Consider the following 22,399-nt stretch of genomic DNA (forward strand, 5'->3'; position numbering starts at 1 on the left):
TTCTCACACAGATGCTGTACAGACACAAAAGACCAGTATCTGCAAAAGATCTGTTCCTGCCAAAGATTCGTTCCTGCAAATTGCATTCATAGTCTGAGATCTGAAGATCATCATACACACCTTGTTTAACTGACATTCATCTGCAGATCTGAAAATCCATCCTGGTGGATCTGATCTGCAGATGAATGTCTGTTAAACAAGGTGTGTATGATGATCTGCAGATCTCATAGACTATGAATGCATTTTGCAGGAACGTATCTTGTGCAGATACTGATCTTTTGAATGTCTACAGCATCTTTTGTGTGAGGCGTCTTGCAAAGATTTCTATCTGATAGGGAGTTCAGCTCCATAGAATAGACTGTGTGGGTATGGCTCTCATACTACATGGAAGGGGGTACAATTGGTCTGTGATCTTTCATTTTCCAAAGACTATGGTCTGATGTGTGTATGAGCCTTAAGTATTGGAACTCAAATTTGCTTGGTAAGGTCAGTGACCCCTGACCTACATACACAGGTAAATCAAATTATGAGAAAGAGTAAGGGGGCAAATTGTAAGTTTCCCTCCTCTGTTAAATTTCTCTGAAGAGTAGCAACATGGTGGTCTCAAAACAACTCTCAAATTACCTGATGACAAAGATTTTTCACCATCATGGTTTAGGGGAAGGTTACAGAAAGCTGTCTCAGAGATTTCAGCTGTCTGTTTCCACAGTTAGGAACATATTGAGGAAATGGAAGACTACAGGCTCAGTTCAAGTTGAGGCTCGAAGTGGCAGACCAAGAAAAATCTCAGAAAAACTGAAGCGATGAATGGTGGGAACAGTGTCAACCCACGGACCAGCACCAAAGACCTACAATGTCATCTTGCTGCAGATGGAGTCACTGTGCATCGCTTAACCATTCAGCGCACTTTACACAAGGAGATGCTGTATGCAGAGGAAGCCTTTTCTCCACCCACGGCACAAACTAAGCCGCTTGAGGTATGTTAAAGCACATTTGGACAAGCAAGCTTCATTTTGGAATAAGGTGCTGTGGACTGATGAAACAAAAATTTAGTTATTTGGGCATAATGCATGGAGGAAAAAGAACACAGCATTCCAAGAAAAACACCTGCTACCTACAGTAAAAATATGGCGGTGGTTCCATCTTGCAGTGGTGCTGTGTGGCTAGTGCAGGGACTGGGAATCTTGTCAAAGTTGAGGGATGCATGGATTCCACTTAGTATCAGCAGATTCTGGAGACCAATGTCCAGGAATCAGTGACAAAGCTGAAGCTGCGCCAGGGCTGGATCTTTCAACAAGACAACGACCCTAAACACTGCTCAAAAACCTCTAAGGAATTCGTGCAGAGGAACAAGTACATCGTTCTGGAAGGGCCATCTCTGTCCCCAGACCAAAATATAACTGAAAATCTGTGGTGTGAGTTAGAGCTTTTCGTGCTCGGAAGCCATCAAACCTGAATGAACTAGAGATGTTTTGTAAAGAGGAATGGTCCAAAATACCTTCACCCAGAATCCAGACTCTCATTGGAACCTACAGGAAGCATTTAGAGGCTGTAATTTCTGCAAAAGGAGGATCTACTAAATATGGATTTCATTTCTTTTTTGTGGTGCCCAAATGTATGCACCTGCCTAATTTTATTTTAAAGAGAATCTGTACTCTAATATTCTTACAATAAAAAGCATAACATTCTATTCATTATTTTCTCCTGTGCCCCTCTGTGCTGTTTCTGACACTCTCTGCTTGTAATTAACAGTTTTAGGCAGTGTTTACAAACAAACTAACCAGCTTCTAATAGGCTCAGCTAAGCATAGTGTGTGAGTCATTCATAGTGTGCAGGGGGCCTGCAGAGGGTGTGTACCGCTTCTACCAATCACAAGCAGCCCTGCAAATTCCACACAATCAAGCCTTAGCCCGACAAACAGGACAGAGGAAAGATACATTGATTTATTACAGAGACAGTGCAGTTAGGAAAGACTGCAGTAAGCCAGAGCAGATTAGAAAAGGCATAGGAACTTATAGGATAGAAGAACTAAGGCTGAAAAATTTGTTACAGAGTCTCTTTAAACAATTATTGCACACTTTCTGTAAATCCCAATAAACTTAATTTAACTTCTGAAATATCAGTGTGTGTGTGTCTCCTATATGATATATTTAACTGACATTTTTTATCGTAACAACCAACGATTTTATACCGGAAAAATCACGGTGATTAACAAGGTTACCCAAACTTTTGCATCCCGCTATATATGTTGGGGGAACCGCTGCTGCCAGATTACGACTATTTTGCTGTGTATTTTTGGTGAAATGCTGTCAGATTACATGTATTTTGGGGGGAAACACTATGGCAGAGCTCAAACTTCCCCGTCAGACCTTTTACACCGCTATGGTCATGTATATTTGGCCCCACATATGACCACGCCCACATTCTGTTGGGTGACCATGCCCATTTTCTGGCTCGCCACGCAGAGGTTATTATCAGTAAAAAAATATCCCTTGTCAGTAAATTTTTTTTTTTTTTTTTTTTTTTTTTTTTTTTTTTATATCTTTCTCAGTAAAAAATAACCTGAAAGGTTGGCAACACTGGTATGGGGCCCTACAATCTCCTATTGCCCAGGGGCCCCATGAGTTGTCAGTCCGCCTCTGGCTTTGGGGGTGTTTTTCAGCCAATGGACCAGGGAACCTAATCACCGTAAAGGGCACCATGAAAAAATAGCAATACACGAGGATTCTCAATGACCACATCAGACAGTCTGCATAGAAACTTAGCCTTGGGCACAGGGCCGTGCAGAGGGTCCTTAAGTGGGGGGTGCTCAAATTTAAAAAAGCGGCCTGGCAACGTCTTCCCCTGCATGCCCCCCTCCTCGTTTCTGGCTATGGGGGTATTGGTTGTCATGTGGGTGCTGAATGCAGATACTGGGTGCGATGTGGGTTCTGAGTGTGAGCACAGAGTGTCATGTGGGTTCTGGCTACAGTTGGGTATCGAGTGTGATGCGGGTGTTGATTGCAAGTACTTAGTGCCATGTAAGATCTGGGTGCATGTACTGGAAGTCATGTGGGTGCTGGGTACAGGTACTGAATGTGACATGGGTGCGAATACTTGGCACCATGCCTGTACTGGGTACTGGCTATGGGTGGGCTTTGGTTATCACATGGGTTTTGAATGCAGGTACTTTAGGTGCGGGTACGAGTTAAGTGGGTGCTTGGTGCAGATAGTGGGGGCCATGTGAAAGCTGTGTGCAGGTGTGAGTACTGGGTGCAATTTTAGGCCAGGGTGCTGATACTTGGCGTCATGTGAGCGTGAGTACTGGGTGCCAGCTATGAGGGGAAGGGGTGGGTGCTTGGAAAAGTAGAGGTCAGTGTGGGTGCTGCAGGAAGGGGCAGGGCCATGCAGAGGATCCTCACAGGGGTGGTGCTCAAATTTGAAATTGATAAATCATGCTAAATTGTGTATGTAATATCCCCTCTCTAAAAAGCAGAAGGCAGTTTTAACACACACACACACACACACACACACACACACACACTCACACAGTCACACACAGTCACACACAGTCACACACAGACACACACAGACACACACAGACACACACAGACACACACAGACACACACAGACACACACAGACACACACAGACACACACAGACACACACAGACACACACAGACACACACAGACACACACAGACACACACAGACACACACAGACACACACAGACACACACAGACACACACAGACACACACAGACACACACAGACACACACAGACACACACAGACACACACAGACACACACAGACACACACAGACACACACAGACACACACAGACACACACAGACACACACACGCACGCACACCAGACTTTGTGTCTCCTTTCAACCAACTCTTTTGGCACCACCACCCTCAAATCACCAGTGGTAGGTGCCCACTGTTAGTAGGTTAGAGTGGGCACAGTGGAGCCCACAGTGGAGGCACAGACTCACCTTTCATTACTGGGACCTCTGTCCCTCTTGATCAGCATCCAAGCCTCTTTTCAGGCAAAGAAGAAGGGGTTACCAATACGCAGTGGTTGCTAAGCATTAGTAGATGCAAAACTGCAGTAAGTGCCAAGGTGCAGCGGGTGCCCAGATACAGTGGGTGGTAAGATGCAAAGGTTCACTTTGTGCTAAGTTGCAGTGGGTGTCGAGATGCCAAAGTACAGTCTGTGTCAAGCTGCTGTGGGCACCAAGGTCCAGTTTGTATTGGGTGTTTATTTGCAGTGGGTGCTATGCAGTATTGGGTGCTGAATGAGTGCCAGATGGTGATAAACAATAGTGGGTGCCATGTGAGTGTTAATTGGTACAGGGAGACATGTGAGTGTTGGACATGTTAGTAGGGAGTGCCATGTGTGGTCTGGATGTGTGCCATGGGAGAGTACTGAGTCTCACATGGGTTCGGACCAAGGATGGGTACTGGGTGCTATTTGGGTGCTGGCCATAGATGGGTACTGGGTGCATATAATGGCTTTGGAACTTGGTGACGTGTGAGTACTGTGCCATGTGGGTGTTGATTATGAGGGTATGTGGGTCTTAGGTGCCAATACTGAGTGCCAAGTGGGTACTGGGAGTGAGTACATGGTGACATATGGGTGATGGATGCTGGATAGTGGGGTATTTGTTGTCATGTGGGTGCTAAAGGCAGATGCCGGGTGCCATGTGGGTACTGGGTGCTGACACAGGGTGTCATGTGGATTCTGGCTGTATGGGTGTGTATCAACTATCATGTAGGTGTTGATTGCAGGTACTCAGTCCCTTGTGAGTCCTGGGTGCAAGTACTGGATGTCATATGTGAGTGCTTGGTGTTTGTACTGGGCACTAAGTGGAGGCTTAGTGCAACTGGAACTACTGCAGATGAAGCATGTGGGTGTTGGGTGCAGGTACTGGGTATCATAGGTGCGAATACTTGGTGCCATGCCTGCACTGGGTGCTAGCTATGGGTGGGCATTGTGTGTTCTGTGGGTTCTGAGTGCAGGTACTTTGGGTGCTAGTACTAGTTATGTGAGTGCAGATAGTGGGTGCCATGTGAAGGCGGTGTGCAGGTGTGAGTAGTGAGTGCCATGTTGGGGCTGGGTGCAAGTACTGTGTCATGTGGGTGTGAGTACTGGGTGCCAGCTGTAGGGTGAAGGGGTGCAGGTACTGGGTGTCATGTGGCTGTTTGATGCAAGTACAAAGTGTCATATTGAGGCCAGATGTGAGTATTTGGTGCAGGGTGCAGGTACTGGGTGCTTGCTATAGTGGGGGTTACTGGTTGAGTGTAATGTGGGTGCTGAACATTGGTGGAATTGTTGTGGGTGCAGGGGGTAGGAGATCACTGTGGGTACTGCTATGAATGGCATAGTTGCTGCTATGGGAGGTAGAGGTTAGTGTGGTTGCTGGGGGAGGTAGAGCTCAGTGTGGGTACTGGGGGAAGGGTAGGTCACTGTGGGTGCTGGGGGGAGTAACTGTGGGTGCTGAGGAAGGTAGAGGTCAGTATGAGTGCTGGAGGAAAGGGAGGTCACTGTAGGTCCTTTGGGGGAGGTCACTGTGGGTCTTGGGGGAGGTAGAGGGGGAGGTCACTATGGGTGCTGCTGTGAATGGCATAGTTGCTTGCTGCTAAGGGAGGTAGAGGTCAGTGTGGGTGCTGGGGGAAGAGTAATTCACTGCTGGTGCTGTGGAAGGAAGAGATCAATATGGGTGCTGGAGGAAGGGGAGGTGACTGTGGGTGCCTGGATAGTCAGTGTAGTTAATGGAGGAGGGAGTGGATGCTGGGTGTTGGGAGAGGCCCCTGTGGGCACTTGCAATGGGAGAGATCACTGTAGGTGCTGCTTTTGGGATGGGAGGTCCCTGTGGGTGCTGCAGGGGAAAGGTGGGTAGCCACTGGGGGAGGGAAAGATCACTGTGGGTGCTAGAGGAGGGATAGGTCAGTGTGGGTGCTGGGGTAGGCAGGATCACTGCTAGAGCTGGGGAGGGAGAGGTCACTGTGGGTGCTGGGGGAGGGAGAGGTTACTGTGGGTGCTAGGTGGAGGGAGAGGTCACTGTGGGTGCTAGATGGAGGGAAAGGTCACTGTGGGTGCTGAGTAAGGGAGAGGTCACTGTGGGTGCTAGGTGGAGGGAGAGGTCACTGTGGGTGCTAGGTGATGGGAGATATCACTGTGGGTACTGGGGAGGGAAAGGTCAGTATGGGTCCTAGGTGGAGGGAGAAGTCACTGTGGGTGCTAGGTGGATGGAGAGGTCACTGTGGGTGCTAGGGGAGGGAGTGGTCACTGTGGGTACTAGGTGGAGGGAGAGGTCACTATGGGTGCTGGGGGAGGTAGAAGTCAGTATGGGTCCTAGGTGGAGGGAGAGGTCAGTATGCCACACTAGGATTCCTGCCTGGGCCTCTTCACTTCAAAGTGTCCCAGGCAGGGGGCGGAGCTTCCCGCGGGTGGGCGGGGCTTATTGCGATCAGGGGCAGAGCTTATTTTGCCCCGCGAGAGGGGCCTTTTTTGAAGTTTTTTTTAAAAGAGGGGGTGCCTGGGCACCCAGAGCACCCCCCTCTGCACGTGCCTGCTTGGGCACCAGTGGACATTTCAGCATAACAATGACCTAAAACAAACAGCAAAAGTGGTGAAGAAATGGTTAGCAGACAACAAGATTAATGTTTTGGAGTGGCCCAGCCAGAGTCCTGACTTGAATCCAATTAAGAATATGTGGAGGGAGCTAAAGATCATGGTGAGGTCAAGAAGAACCTCCAACCTGCAAGATTATAGTAGAAGCTCACTGTTAGGCTAGTTTCACACCAGGACGTTGCGTTTTAGGGGACGTTATGGTCGCATAACGTGCCCCTAACGCAACGCCTGGTGCTCTCTAATGTGGACGTCAGAGTGAGCCGCGTTGTGCAGCTCACTCTGGCGTCCGTGATGCCGTGATGCTCACTCTTGGACGCATGCGGCATCACGTGGTCCCGCCCGGCCAATCGCCGCACAGAGCGGCCGCTCCAGGAAGTAAACACTGCACGTCACTGAGTGCAGTGAATATTAATTAGCCATGTGCCTGGCCGCTCTACTGCGCATGTCCAAGCGGTCTAACGCGGCTCTGCCGCTTACAAAGTACTGCATGCAGTACGTTGTGTGATGGCGCAGCGTTACTGTGTAACGCAACGTGGGCACTGTGCACGGCGCATTGATTTTTCATTGCTGTGCGGTGGGGTGCGTTACAGGCTGCACTAACGTGCGCCTGTAACGTCCCACTGTGAAACCAGCCTTAAAGAGAATCTGTATTGTTAAAATCGCACAAAAGTAAACATACCAGTGCGTTAGGGGACATCTCCTATTCCCCTCTGTCACAATTTCGCCGCTCCCCGCCGCATTAAAAGTGGTTAAAAACAGTTTTAAAAAGTTTGTTTATAAACAAACAAAATGGCCACCAAAACAGGAAGTAGGTTGATGTACAGTATGTCCACACATAGAAGATACATCCATACACAAGCAGGCTGTATACAGCCTTCCTTTTGAATCTCAAGAGATCATTTGTGTGTTTCTTTCCCCCCTGAGGGGGGAGTGCATAGCAGAACCACAACACTGAAGAACTTGGCAGCCTTCCAGACACAGGCTGACAAGTCTGACAAGGGAAAGATACATTGATTTATTACAGAGACTGTGATAGTACAAAGTGCTGCAGTAAGCCAGAACACATTAGAATAGCTTTTGGAACTTGTAGGATGATAAAAAACAGGATGCAATTTTTGTTACGGAGTCTCTTTAAAGAGACTCCGTAACAAAAATTTCATCCGGTTTTCTTCCATCCTACAAGTTCCAAAATCTATTCTAATGTGTTTTGGCTTACTGCAGCACGTTCTACTATCGCCATCTCTGTAATAAATCAACTTATCTCTCTCCTGTCAGACTTGTCGGCCTGTGTCTGGAAGGCTGCCAAGTTCTTCAGTGTTGTGGTTCTGTGGTGCATCTCCCCCCTCCTGGCCCCTCTATGCACACTGCCTGTGTGTTATTTAGATTAGTGCAGCTTCTCTCTGCTCTATTATCTTTTACAAGCTGGATAAATCCTCCTCTGAGATGGCTGGGCTTTCACATACTGAGGAATTACATACAGGCACAGCTGTCTGCACTCTGCAGGAAGAAACAGCCTGACAATTCAGTGGAAGATAGCTGCAGGGGGAAAGAAACACACAAATTATCTCTTGAGATTAAAAAGGAAGGCTGTATACAGCCTGCTTGTGTATGGATGTATTTTCTATGTGTGGACATACTGTGTACATCAACCTACTTCCTGTTTTGGTGGCCATTTTGTTTGTTTATAAACAAACTTTTTAAAACTGTTTTTAACCACTTTTAATGCGGCGGGGAGCAGCGAAATTGTGGGTAATAGGAGATGTCCCCTAACGCACTGGTATGTTTATTTTGTGCGATTTTTAACAATACAGATTCTCTTTAAAGATGAATGGGCAAAAATACCTGTGGAGAAATGCAAAAAAGCTAGTCAGCAATTTTAGGAAGCGTTTGATTGCTGTAATAGCCATTAAAGGATTTTCTATTGATTGAGATTATTGCTCAAATGTAAATAAAAGCTGAGAATTTTTTTTCCCACAATAATGACTCTTGAACATTGTCGTATTATCTTTTGGGAGACACCTATGTCATTTCCCCTCAAAAAAACTACTTGCTGGTTGAATAAAAGTAGCTTTAAAGGGACACTGAAGGGGGGTCAGGGGAAAATGAGTTGAAGTTACCCGGGGCTTCTAATGGTCCCCCACAGACATCCTGTGCCCGCGCAGCCACTCCCCAATGCTCCGGCCCCCTCCTCTGGTTCACTTCTGGAATTTCAGACTTTAACCTCCTCGGCGTTCTATTGAGATCGCCAGGGAGGCTGCGGGAGGGGTTTTTTTTAATTAAAAAAAAACTATTTCATGCAGCCAACTGAAAGTTGGCTGCATGAAAGCCCACTAGAGGGCGCTCCGGAGGCGTTCTTCCGATCGCCTCCGGCGCCCATAATAAACAAGGAAGGCCGCAATGAGCGGCCTTCCTTGTTTTGCTTAGATCGTCGCCATGGCGACGAGCGGAGTGACGTCATGGACGTCAGCCGACGTCCTGACGTCAGCCGCCTCCGATCCAGCCCTTAGCGCTGGCCGGAACTTTTTGTTCCGGCTGCGCAGGGCTCAGGCGGCTAGGGGGGCCCTCTTTCGCCGCTGCTCGCGGCGAATCGCCGCAGAGCGGCGGCGATCAGGCAGCACACGCGGCTGGCAAAGTGCCGGCTGCGTGTGCTGCACTTTATTTGATAAAAATCGGCCCAGCAGGGCCTGAGCGGCAGCCTCCAGCGGTGATGGACGAGCTGAGCTCGTCCATACCGCTCAGGAGGTTAAAGTCTGAAAACCACTGCGCCTGCGTTGCCGTATCCTCGCTCCTGCTGATGGCACCAGGAGCGTACTGAGCAGGCCCAGTATGGTCTGCCTGCGCCGTGCGCTCCTGGTGACATCAGGGGAAGTGAGGACACGGCAACGCAGGTGCAGTGGTTTTCAGACTTTAAAGTCTGAAATTCCAGAAGTGAACCCGGGTAACTTAAACTCATTTGCCCCCCCCCCCCCCCCCTCTACTGTATCCCTTTAAGTTTAAGTCAAAACTTGCCAGGGGTATGAATAATTATGGGCAGCGTGTGTGTGTGTGTGTGTGTGTGTGTGTGTGTGTGTGTGTGTGTGTATGTATGTATGTATATGTGTGTGTGTGTGTGTGTGTGTATCTATCTATCTAGCTATCTATCTGTCAAAAAAAAAGCAATTTTATTGCTTACGTTATTTTCAGTACAGTACCTCTTAATTGTGGTACTCTTGACTTTACAAATTGATGCTTTAAATGTTTTGATCTATATTGTTGTTTCCTCAGGTTTACTGGTGAATTCAGTCGTCTGGCTCAGTGTTCCTGACTTTCTGACCAATCAGGCATATTGGGGTTCTCATATCCTCTGCATTGTCATCTCAGTAAGTGTAATCACACCAACCTTCTCCCCTTTCTCGCGGCTGGCGCCTGTGAGCTTTCCCTGTATATTGTACATGTGGCAAATTACTGGATTATTTAGGTGGTACAATAACTCAATAACAAATGTCTGAGTGGGAAACCCATGACATCACAAGATCTAATGACAATATAAAGTGCTGGCTGATATGGTACTAATGCAATGGAACAGCATGTAATTGTACTGGTAAGGGGAAAAAGGAGTGTGCATAGTGTATACTACACTGAATCAGACTGGGTACTAGTGGTCATTGTCCAAAGCATCAGGAAGGAGACCAGGCAAACCCCTTCAAATGCCCCACATGTATTACAGGTGTTAAAACCCTCTTCCTGTAGCTGCATGGTGGGTCAAGAGACGTCATAATGGTGTCTATATAAATGGTGGAGTGGCTCGGGGAAAACGCCAAAACCATAACTGATGTCAAAGCCATCATCTCCAAACCAGAAGTGACCATCTCGTGTTTCAGTAACCAGGAAATGTACAGAAAACCATGATATACGTGGACAGGGATAAATAACGCTGGATACCGCCTGGTAAACAATGGTAAAAGTAATGAAGGCAGCAGAATACAGTGTCGGCAGCTAAGGACAGATGGCATATGTGCATTAGGAACAGGGGTGCTCGGATACCAATTTTTTAAAATCCGGATAGATTCGGATCCGGATACCCAGATATCCCAGTGGTGCCGCGGAAGCGTGCTGAGCCCATAACCCAGAGGTTGATGGATCAAACCATCCTCTGCTAGGTGTACTTTGTTTTTTACACCTTGCTTTACCACATGGGCCAATCGGCGGCCATAGCCCCTTAAGAAAAAATTGTCATTAGAGCCTTGCTGTAACATAGATTGTAGTGTAACTATTTCAACTAATGTACCCTTATTAAACTTGAAGATTGTATACAAATGTAAGCAGAGTGGTGCAGTGGGAGTGTGCTGGGCCCATAACCCAGAGGTTGATGGATCAAAACCATCCTCTGCTCGGCATGATTTCATTTTTGCACCTTGCTTTATCACATGGGCAAAACGGTTTCCATAGCCCTGTAAGAGAAAGTGTAATAAGGGCCCTGCCGTAACATAGAAATTATGGTAGCTACGACTACTCCTGGGCCTTACTTGTAGTTGAAGAGATGAGTGAACTGTGACACCACACTTAAAAAACAGCAAACAGAGAAGCTTCCCCATATTGGAGCATTGGATTTGGTAAAGTCTTAAAGGGACACTTAAGTCAAACAAAAAAGACTTTTACTCACCTACGGTTTCCAATAGCCCCCTGCAGCTGTCCAGTACCCTCGCCGTCTCCCTCCGATCCTCCTGGCCCCGCCGGCAGCCACTTCCTGTTTCGGTGACAGGAGCTGACAGGCTGGGGACGCGAGTGATTCTTCGCGTTCCCAGACACATTAGCACCCTCTATGCTGCTATATGGTATATGATATATGCTATAGCAGCATAGATGGCGCTATTGTGGCCAGGAACGCGAAGAATCACTCGCGTCCCCAGCCTGTCAGCTCCTGTCACCGAAACAGGAAGTGGCTGCCGGCGGGGCCAGGAGGATCAGAGGGAGACGGCGAGGGCACCGGACAGCTGCAGGGGGCTATTGGAAGCCCCAGGTGAGTAAAACTCATTTTTTTTTTTGTTAGACTTAAGTGTCCCTTTAAGCCAATGTGTTGTAAGACACAAGTAAGCTTTAGGTTAGCAGGAATGGTTGCATGGCCACCTAGCTTTTCATCCTTCCCACCCTTGCCCTGGAATCTTCCAGACTTCAAATTCAGCATGTAGTGTTGGTGGTATAGTGGTGAGCATAGCTGCCTTCCAAGCAGTTGACCTGGGTTCTATTCCTGGCCAATGTATGTGAGCTTGCTTTTGACATCCTACAAATTCTACAAATTCCTGGAAAACGAGACAAAACAAGGGAGGAGGAAAGAGAGAGAAACGGTGAAACGGTTTCGGATCCGGATATCTGCAATATCCGCGGATATCCATGATATGCGTCCAAATATACGCAGCTAGTTATCTGGATTTTTTTTTAAATCCGGAATCTGAATTTGAATTGGATAGCATAAAAAAGTTCGGATATCCAGGTTACCGGGATTGTAGATTCAAAATCCACTTTGATTCATTTGTAGTAGTTTTCCCCACTATGGAGTCATCCTTACTATTGGGTTTTGACCCGTTAAGACCATATACTCTCAGACCTCTTGTAGATCCACCATAACCCTCCCAAAAAAATTTCAACAGAGGGGAGTTTTTAATGTTTATTTTTATCTTTGTTCTAATTTTATATTCAACATGTGTTGCTGAATTCTGAGGGCATATATCACTCCTCTGGGCTTACAGTTTGACATTTCTAAGCTCCCTTTCTTAGTCCCTGGCCGCGCTTGAGGCAGGGTGAGGCAGGTTCCTCAGGCGGTGGAAGTGGGGGGGAAGCGCCCGCCTGGCCGTGGGTGGGCTGACGAGCTAGAGGGGTAGTAGTGGGCGGCATTGCAAGAAGTGATGCAGCGAGCGGTTAAACGCAAGTAAGGAAGTAAGGTAATTGCTTTCCCGTTTGCTGCTGGCTTAATTAAATGTAGCGAAAATAGCTGGAGGGGGAGCCCCAGGTGAGGGATTCTCCCCTTACGTATATTGAAATCTAGTGAATATTTGAAAATGAGCCATTGTTGTGGCTGCAGTCTCATTCAGGCACCTGCAATGATATGTTTTCAACCCAGACCGAGCATGGCAATTGCTAACCATTTTAATAGCAAAAAAATTGAAATTAAAAATCCAGACTCAGATTCTTTCCTCACTTATACTGTCACAAGAGATGCTTGGAGACTTTTTAAAGGACAACTGAAGTGAGAGGTACATGAAGGCTGCCATATTTATTTCCTTTTAAGCAATGCCAGTTGCCTGGCATCCCTCTGATCCTCTGGCACTAATACTTTTAGCCATAGACCCTGAACAAGCATGCAGCAGACCAGGTGTTTCTAAAATTGTCAGATCAAACAAGATTAGCCGCATGCTTGTTTCTGGTGTTATTCAGACACTACTGCAACCAAATAGATGTGCAAGGCTGCCACGCAACTGGTATTGGTTTAGAAGAAAATAAATATGGCAGCCTCCATATTCTTCTCACTTCAGTTGTCCTTTAAGGTCTTTACACACATCCAATTTTTAATCTGCAGATGACTGGCCAATTTTACCACTTCCATGTAGCAGAAGAGCCTACCTACTTCTACAAATTCTGTTGGCTCTCATATACTACATGGCAGTGGTAAAATTGTGTGTCTGGAGTCTCAGTAAATCAGACTGTTGGCGTGGTGACCTAACCTGGAAACAAGGCTGCAGTTTGAATTGCCTATAAACTACTGGTTTAGGTTTAACCACTTGCCGACCGCACACTCATACCGCGTGTCGGCAAAGTGGCAGCTGCAGGACCAGAGACGCAGGCTAATTAATCAGGAAGCAGCAGCCGCTTGCGCGAGCGGCTGCTTCCTGTCAATTCACGGCGGGGGGCTCCGTGAATAGCCTGCAGGCCGCCGATCGCGGCTCGCAGGCTAAATGTAAACACAAGCGGAAATATTCCACTTTGTTTACATTTGTACAACGTTGCTAACAGTAGCAGCGTTGTACTGGATCAGCGATCCCTGGCCAATCAGCGGCCGGGGATCGCTGTCACATGACAGGCAGGAGCCTGTTAGAGGCTGCACAGGACAGATCCGTTCCTGTGCAGCCTCGGATCTCCGGGGAAGGGAGGGAGGAGAGGGAGAGGGGGGAATCCTGCGGTGGAGGGGGCTTTGAGGTGCACCCCCCGCCAGCCACACGCAGGCAGGAGCGATCAGACCCCCTCAGCACATCATCCCCATAGTGGGGAAAAAAGGGGGGTGATCTGGTCGCTCTGCCTGGTGTTTGATCTGTGCTGGGGGCTGTAGAGCCCACCCAACACAGATCAGCTAATACAGCGCTGGTCCTTAAGGGGGGGGGGGGGGTAAAGGCTGGGTCATCAAGTGGTTAGTTTCGCTATTTCGCTATATCAGGTAGTGTGTTTTGTTTTTTTTAAATACAAAAACTGTGTGCATTTGTATTGTATAAATAACTTGTAATTGAATCTTAGGCGAAGTTCACAGTGGGGTGCAGAAACCCAGCTTAGGGGAAAAGTGGCATCACACATTATGTACAGTATATGCTGGGTGGCATACAGACAATGAAAATATGCTTCACTGCCACTTTTAACATACATTAATGTGCTGCATGCCTCTGTGTTGAAATACTAAAGTCCATTAGATCGCATCACTTCGGATGGACTCTGAGGGCTCGTTCACACTAGGGACATTTTTTTTCGGCCTTTTTCAAGCGCAGGCGATTTTTAACATCGCCCACAAGACGCTTGTGCAATTAATCTCTGAGAAACTTCATATCCGCGCAGCTCGTGCTCTGTCCATTCAGCAAAACGGTGCCTGTACCATTTTTGGGGCGTTTTTGCTATAATGGAAGGTAAAGTAAGAGCGCTAAACGCTCACAAAACCACTTTCTGCTGCGATTGTATTCACGTTTTTTAGAATAAATACATTGTATTCTTTTCCGGGTGAAAGCGTTCACTTCCTGACTTACGTTAAGGAGTGAATCTTAAAACCGCTCTGGCAAAGCACTTAGAAAAGCGATTTTTTTCAAAAAAACACAGTGGGCAGTGGAGCACCGGGAAGGGGAAAAATCAGGGCACAAAAATGCAAAATGTTTGCGTTTTTGTTTTTAGGCGTGAATGAGTCCTGAATGTCGCATTGGCCTACAATTGCAGTATGGCAACGGCTCGTTAAGTAAGCTGTTACATTGTACCATAATGCCCCACTATTAACTTAGCCTTAGGCTGGTTTCACATATGGAATGATGATGTGATTGTTCTGCGGCGGTGGAGCCCAGGGCCAGGACAATCGCACCTCACCATTGCCCTTTGCACATTACCCTGTGGTGATTGCTGATAGGGTAATATGCATAGCTCTGCACCCCCCACACCTCCCTGAACAGTGACATGTTCCCTGCTGGACAGGAAATACAGCACTGTTTTCAGTTGATTGGCACATGTATGCCGCACCGCCACAATTTAAATAGATTGTTGTGGTGTCATAGATTGCAATGCAAATGCTTATCATGCGGTACACATGCCTCCCAACTTTTTGAGATGAGAAAGAGGGACACTTAAACCATGCCCCTGCCACACCCCTGATCACGGCCCACCATGCCCCTAGTCACGCATACCATAAAGATTTCATAAGAAAAATGTTGCTTTATAATTCAAACCACACTGGTCCTTTCTATCCTAGTTCATTTTCAATAAAAAACACTTTTTTTGTAGAAAAATACATATATTTACATAGAAAGAGGGACAAAGTCCTGAAAGAGGGACAGATGAGGGACAGTGGGACATGGCTCCCAAAGAGGGACTGTCCCTCCAAAAGAGGGACAGTTGGGAGCTGTGCGGTACAGCTCAGCAATGGACGGCAGAGTCTGCGTCACCTCTGCGTCCTCGTGACCACTTCCACTGCTTCGCATCACACTGCGGGTAGTGTACTGAGACACGATGTGGTATGTGTCAAAGTAGCCTAAGGCCCAGTGCACACCGAGCGGTTTTTGGAGCGATCCGCCGGCCGCATCCGCCTCTAAAAACGCTTGTCTAATGTATTGCAATAGGATGGTGCACACCGGCGGTTTGCGTTTTTTGCCAAGCCGCAAACGCGCCTCCTGCTGCGCGTTTGCGGTTTTCGGAAGCGTTTCGTCCTCAATGTAAAGTATAGGAAAACCGCAAACCGCTCTGAAAAACGCTAGTTCAGAGCGGTTTGCCAGGCATTTTTGTTACAGTAGCTGTTCTGTAACAGCTTTTACTGTAACAATATGTGTAATCTGCTACACAAAAACGCACGCAAAACCGCTAGATATGTTTAGAAAACCTCTCTAAACATACCTAGAATCGCTCTGAAATCTGCTCCCAAGCAGCAGCTCATGTAATTGATAGAGAAAACTGGCAAAATGTGTAAAATCATCATGCAGAATGTCAGTTTTTTTTCTGCACGCGAAAAATGCATCAAGTGTTAACTAGCCCATTGATTCAAATGAGTTCTTAGTTTTTCTGTGCAGAAAACGCGTACGAAAATAAACAAGTGTGTTCCCTGTCTATGCATTGATAGTCTATACACACCTTGTTTAACGGACATTCATCTGCAGATCAGACAATCATCTGCAGATCTGAAGATCCATCCTGGTGGATCTGATCTGCAGATAATTGTCCATTAAACAAGGTGTGTACGAGATTTGCAGATATCATAGACTATGAATGCATTTTGCAGGAATGGCTCTTTTGCAGGAACAGATCTTTTGCAGATACTGATCTGTTGCATGTGTACAGCATCTTTGTGTCCAGCATCTTGCAAAGATTTTTATCTGATGAGGAGTTCAGCTCCATAGACTAGACTGTGTAGAGTGTGCCCTCATACTACATGGAAGGGGGTAAAATTGGTCTGTGATCTTTCATTTTCCAAAGACTTTTATCTGACGTGTGTACCCACCTTAAGAGTTTTCATGAATGGACAACAGTTATACTTATCTTTTTTTTTTTTTTTTTTTTTTTCTTCTCCAGACATGGATTCACTACTTTTGTGCTGTACTATTTTGGGCATTTTTTTGTTATTCCCTGGAGATCTGTCAGCTGTTCCGTCCAAACCCCACAGCAAGGTAATCAAAGTTCATATGGTTAAGTGGATCTGAGAGGAACTTTTACTCATTGCATAATTGTTCCTTTCCTATTGTTTATAGGGCATTTCTCAAGCCAAATACTTTTTTTTGTTTTTTGTTTTAATACTGTAATTCCCTATAAACGAAACAAGCCTCACCCACAGCATTTCAGAGAGTCTTGGCATTTTCAGACAGTAGCAATGGCTAATGGGAGCTCAGTCTGGGCAGGAGGAGGTATTACTAGCCAGAGATTTCAGAGGCAGAGGGGAGGAGGAGGGGGGATTGGGTTTTTTCACAGGCTGAGTGCAGAAGATGCAGATAAGCTTGCTGTGTGTAATGTTTACAAACAACATAGCTGCTGTCGTATCACAAGAAGAAATAATCATATTCTATTGAAGCTGTTTGCAGCTAGATTTACTGTGTAAACTATCTAAACTTTAGATAAGATATATAGACATGTTACTTGTTATAGTTAGTTTTTCATCTCGAACCCTCTTTGTATATCTACACATTTTCTTACCTGAATATTGTGTTAATTTTCTTTTTGATTTTTTTTTTTAATGTCTTTGTAAAGGAAATACTACATTTAACCACTTAAGGACCGGGCTGTCTGCAGAGTATCCAGCCCGCAGCACAGATCGTCATTACAGCAGGGCGATCAGACTTCCCCCCCCCCCCCCCCCCTTTTTTTTCCCCACTAGGGGGATGACTTGCTGGGGGCGTCTGATCGCCGCTCCGTATGGCCGAGTGGGGGGGGGGGGCTCCTCAAAGCCCCCCTCCGCAGCGATATTGCGCGCTCCCTCCCCTTACCTCCCTCTCTCTTCCCCTACGAGCTGCGCAGAACGGATATCCGTCCTGCGCTGGATAGGATAGCCTTCAGCCTATCAAATGACGGCGATCCCCGGCCAATCAGAGGCCGGGGATCGCCGATCTCCGTCACGGCGCTGCTGCGCAGCAGCGCCTTATTGATGTAAACAGCGGGGACTTCTTCCCTGCGTGTTTACATTATGCGTGCGAGCCACGATCGGCGGCTCGCAGACTGTTCACGGAGACAGTCTCCGTGAACTGGCATGGAAAGGCCACTCGTACGAGCGGCCGTTTCCATGCAAAACCACAAACGACCAGCCGCCGCCTATCGGCGTTAGCTGGTCGTTAAGTGGTTAATTTCTGAAATCATAACTTAGTGGATCACTTTTGTTTGACAATGACTAGGTCAGTCTTTCTTATCCACCCTGGAGGATTCCTTCAGACCATTTTTGGATCTCAGGAAACCCCTGCATTGGCTGTGGGAGTGGGGATTTATTTTGCAGGAGGCACGGTTTTTAAAAAGAAAGCCTGGCTACATTTTTTTTTATCACAATCTTTAACTAACCCTTAGGCCTAGAACCCACGAGAGTGCATTTTTTGAACATTTAGGGAGCGCTTTCAATCACTAGCGATTTCCCTAAATGCTCTGCCAATGTAAATGGATTGGACAGATTCCACTAGAGCGATTGCGATTAAGGGAATCGCAATTGCAGGCCATGCAGCATTTTGGGAGCATTTCCATTCTAATGAATTGTATAGGAGCAGGGAACATGCTTGCAAAACGTTATCACAAATCGCTAGCGATTGCGATAGTGCTTTTTAGTGGGTTCCAGGCCTAAAGTTGTCTGAGCTATGTGATGAGATATTTTTGTGCCTGCACTCTTTAGTTCATATATACAGTTTTGTGTTTATTTGAAATGTGTTTTTAAATTTTAGATCAACTGTTCTTTCACTTTCAAAAATAATGAAGTATTGCAAAATGTATTGATCAACAAACACCTTTTATTTTGGCATGTCGTTTAAACAGAATATCTTAAAGCAAACCTAAAGCGAACACCCCCCCCCCCCCCCCCCCCCCCAAATGTATTATATCTGTCATATTTGCAGTTTCAAAGCCACACTTTGTTTTTTTTAAGTTATAAGACAAAGCAGAAATGATGACTCTTTGAACTTTCCTGCAGAAAAACCTTATCTAAAGCTGTCTCTCCATTTCTTGGCTGTTTAAACAGAACCAAAATCAACTTTATTCGCCAAGTGTGACAAATGACGCACTCAATTATTTGAAGTGCACGCAGTAACTGCTTCGGACTTTATTCAACCCAATGGGTCGAACAGCTCAGAGAAGCTCTTTTGCATTGTTTTGGTTTTATGTTCTATTTCTTAGCTGTATTACACATACAATTAGTAGTTATCTCAAAAGTTTATTTTCGCTTTAGGTTTGCTTTAAAGAGACATTGTAGCTTAAAAAAGTGCCCCTGGGGGGTACTTACCTCAGAAGGGGGAAGGCTCTGGATCCTATCGAGGTTTCCCCCATCCTCCTCCGTCCCACGGTGGTATCACTGGGCACCTCCGAAACAGCCAACAATTTGTCGTGCTGTGGCGCAGGCGCAGTCCATGTCCCTTTCACTTCAGGTGTGCTTTAAATGGAATGTCCATCATACAGGTAGCATAATGGAATCATGAAAACTTTATGTAAACTTTGTTGTTTATTTGTATCATTTTTCTATTTCTTAATACTCATTCATTTTATGGCTGGTAGTCACATAAATTATGCTGGACTAGCAATACATGTTGCGTACATGTGTTTTTGTTTTTGTTTTTTTATTCTCAGGTTTGGAAAACTGTATACTTTTGTGTGCTGGGGAGCCTCCAGCCTCCTTATTCTCCATGGTTTTCTCATGTGGATTCCATCTGAAAAGAGGTAACCAGAATCAGTAGTTTTTGATTAGCTGTAACTAGCACAGCCCCTAGCTACTTAGAAAGAATAGCAGAAACTCACATTTTAGTTTTTATTCACAAGCCATTTCCTTTTGCTTGTTCCTGTTTTCTGTGCCCTTCTAACAGAATTAGATGAATATTTGTTTGCATGTCTCTGTCACTTGGTTAATGTACTCCATCATGTCTTGTGTTGTCATAGGCATCAGCCTGTGACAGCCGATCGCTCCTGGGGGTCCCAGTACAGCGCTGGCATAGATCGCAGCGCTGTACGTCGGTTTCACCATCTAACAGTCTCCTAGCGGCGCTCACCACTGAGAGACTGATGACGCCACTGGGAGACCGTCATACAAGCGGAAATGCCCCAGAATTTCACGCCATTTGCCGTTGAGCAGTCCTGGGGCGTGGAGTGGTTGTTAAGTAGTTAACACACAGGTACTTAAAAGCATACCTGACCCAAGACAATACTTGTAAAAACAAAACAGAGGACACCAAGAGCCCAATAGTGCAATATTGTCTGGTAAGCTCAATATACAGGGGAGGACTGGCCAGGGGGGAAGGGGGGAGATTTCCCCCCAGGCTGCCTCTCATTTAATGATTTAGGGCTGGCCAATCCACCAATCGCTTCAATCATTATTATCCAATCGGATTAAAATCTGTGCCGCCACAAGCATGCTCAATCAACAATTTGACTTATTTCGGGTGGAAAGTAGTTCAATCCGAGATGCTGGGAAATCTCAGGCTTATGTGGTCGTGAAGTGCGATAATAAACTATGAACGCGATGGAAACCATGGCCGATGTCCCTCAAAATGTATTATGTGCCCCACGGTCCCTGTGCATTTATACTTTACCTGTCATGCTGTCCCTCTAGTATTCTTGATGTTTTTCTGCATTGGCGACCACATGACTACCGGTATATAGCATGTGGGGCACGTGTGACCCCATTTGGGCTGGGGCTGCCTTGCAACTGGGCCTCTAGTTTGTGTTTTCCCTCCTGGCCAAAAGGTCCCAGTCCTCCCCTGTCAATATATAATGTAATGTCAAAGGTTCTTATACTCGCAAAGGTGGGTTACCATTAGGTAACCACATGACAGGCGCGTGGGGAGTATTAGTACCTGACCTCACTCAGGTATAAAAGTCGCTCTTTATAGATAGGAAAATGGGGAAAGAACCCCTTCACCAGGGGTGGACTTAATCGTGCTGTAATATGTACGAACAGAGGCGCCAAGCAGAGTAAAATAATGTTCTAAAAATGATAAAAAGAGGGAAGTCGAGGTGGACTTGCCTCCCTCTGGTAGTGGACATATACTCGAAATGCAGAGTAAAAAAATATACAATTTATTCACAGCTCCATAAAATCGCAACGCGTTTCGTGGTCAACAGTCCCGCTTCATCAGGCAGTACAGGAGCATATAAAACTGGTTCAGGTCCATAAAGCGTGTGAGCTCACACGCTTTATGGACCTGAACCAGTTTTATATGTTCATACTGGAGCAATGTGATTATAGCCCGTTAGGACTGTTTCTGTATGCTGGATGTGCTGGACACAGTCCTCCATAGTAATGCCCACAGTGAAAACTGTTCTCTATAACGGTCATATTTTCTTCACATAAAAGATGAAAAAAGCCTTTGTATTGCTATTTGCTAGTAATTACCGGAAATATGTGACATTTAGAATTTAGTGAACTTTTATAGTTGTCCTGTAAGTCAAATTTTCAGACAGAGGCAGGCTTGCCCCGATGTTCCCTTCTATCACCCTCATAGATGGATAAATAGATACCAGTTGCCTGGCGGTCCTAATGATCTTTAGATCAGTGGTGTCTGAATCGCACACTTGAAACAAGCATTTTGTCTAATGTGCATGACATTTTAGTCTATCGCTAACTTTTTAGGCGAACTTCAGATGCTTTGAACAGATCTACTGAAATTTTACAAAATTAATCAAAGGATTTTGTGTTGTGTAATTGCATAATCATTACTTCCCACAAGATGGCACTAGAGGGCAAGATTTCTTCACTTTACATTAAACTAAGTAAGCACTTGAGAATGATGCTTGCGCAGTATGTTCTATGCGAAATAGTAATTTAAGCTCTTTATGTATTTAGTTACACACCTTTTGCTATAACTTTCATACTGCCTTTATTAGATAATTTACGATTTTAAAATAAGAATATTTTATCAAGATGGATATGTATTTTATATGCTACCGTTTAAACTGATGGAAAAATTGAATTTGATTCCTAAGTTTTCTAATTTCAGCTTTTAAAGAGGAACTGTAACAACAAAACGTCCCCTGGGGGGTACTCACCTCGGGTGGGGGAAGCCTCCGGATCCTAATGAGGCTTCCCACGCTGTCCTCCATCCGTCAGGGGTCTCGCTGCAGCCCTCCGTGCAGCGGTGACGTAATATTTACCTTCCTGGCTCCTGCGCATGCGCTCTGACGGCTGTCGGCTCCGAAGTAGGCGGAAATACCCGATCGCCGTCGGGTCTGCTCTACTGCGCAGGCGCAAGTTTCCGGCGCCTGCGCAGTAGAGCGGACCCGACGGAGATCGGGTATTTCCGTCTATTTCCGTGCCGAAAGCCGCCACAGCGCCCCCGCTGGAGCCAGCAAAGGTAAATATTGAAGCTACAGTCGGCTCTGTCGCCGGCTGTTCGGAGGGCTGCAGCGAGACCCCCGTAGGACAGAGGACGGCGTGAGAAGCCTCATTAGGATCCGGAGGCTTCCCCCACCCGAGGTGAGTACCCCCCAGGGGAGGTTTTTGTTGTTACAGAGTCTCTTTAAAGGGAGCCTGAGGTGAGAGCGATATGGAGGCTTCCATATTTCCTGGCAGCCCTGTCAATAAGTAGTGTCTGAGTTAAAACCCTGGAACAAGCATATGGCTAATCCATTACAACCTGAGCCAGCTGAGTCACATTCCTTGATCTTCTGCATGTTTGTTCAGTCAGA

The 22,399-nt window shown here is 46.3% G+C and overlaps 1 protein-coding gene across 1 annotated transcript in view; it reads left to right on the forward strand.

The window, feature by feature from the left end:
• Nucleotides 1-803: 803 nt before the first annotated feature.
• The window catches only part of LOC137527407 (G-protein coupled receptor 143-like), a 75,711-nt gene continuing 54,115 nt past the window's right edge, over nt 804-22,399 (forward strand). The window contains exons 1-4 of the mRNA XM_068247919.1: nt 804-977; nt 9,808-9,978; nt 16,616-16,710; nt 19,349-19,438. Of these exons, the coding sequence (XP_068104020.1) occupies nt 804-977; nt 9,808-9,978; nt 16,616-16,710; nt 19,349-19,438 (530 nt within the window). The remainder of the gene's footprint in view (nt 978-9,807; nt 9,979-16,615; nt 16,711-19,348; nt 19,439-22,399) is intronic.

The sequence above is a fragment of the Hyperolius riggenbachi genome, chromosome 8 (assembly GCF_040937935.1).
Source record: "Hyperolius riggenbachi isolate aHypRig1 chromosome 8, aHypRig1.pri, whole genome shotgun sequence".
In the NCBI taxonomy this organism is placed as follows: Eukaryota; Metazoa; Chordata; class Amphibia; order Anura; family Hyperoliidae; genus Hyperolius; species Hyperolius riggenbachi.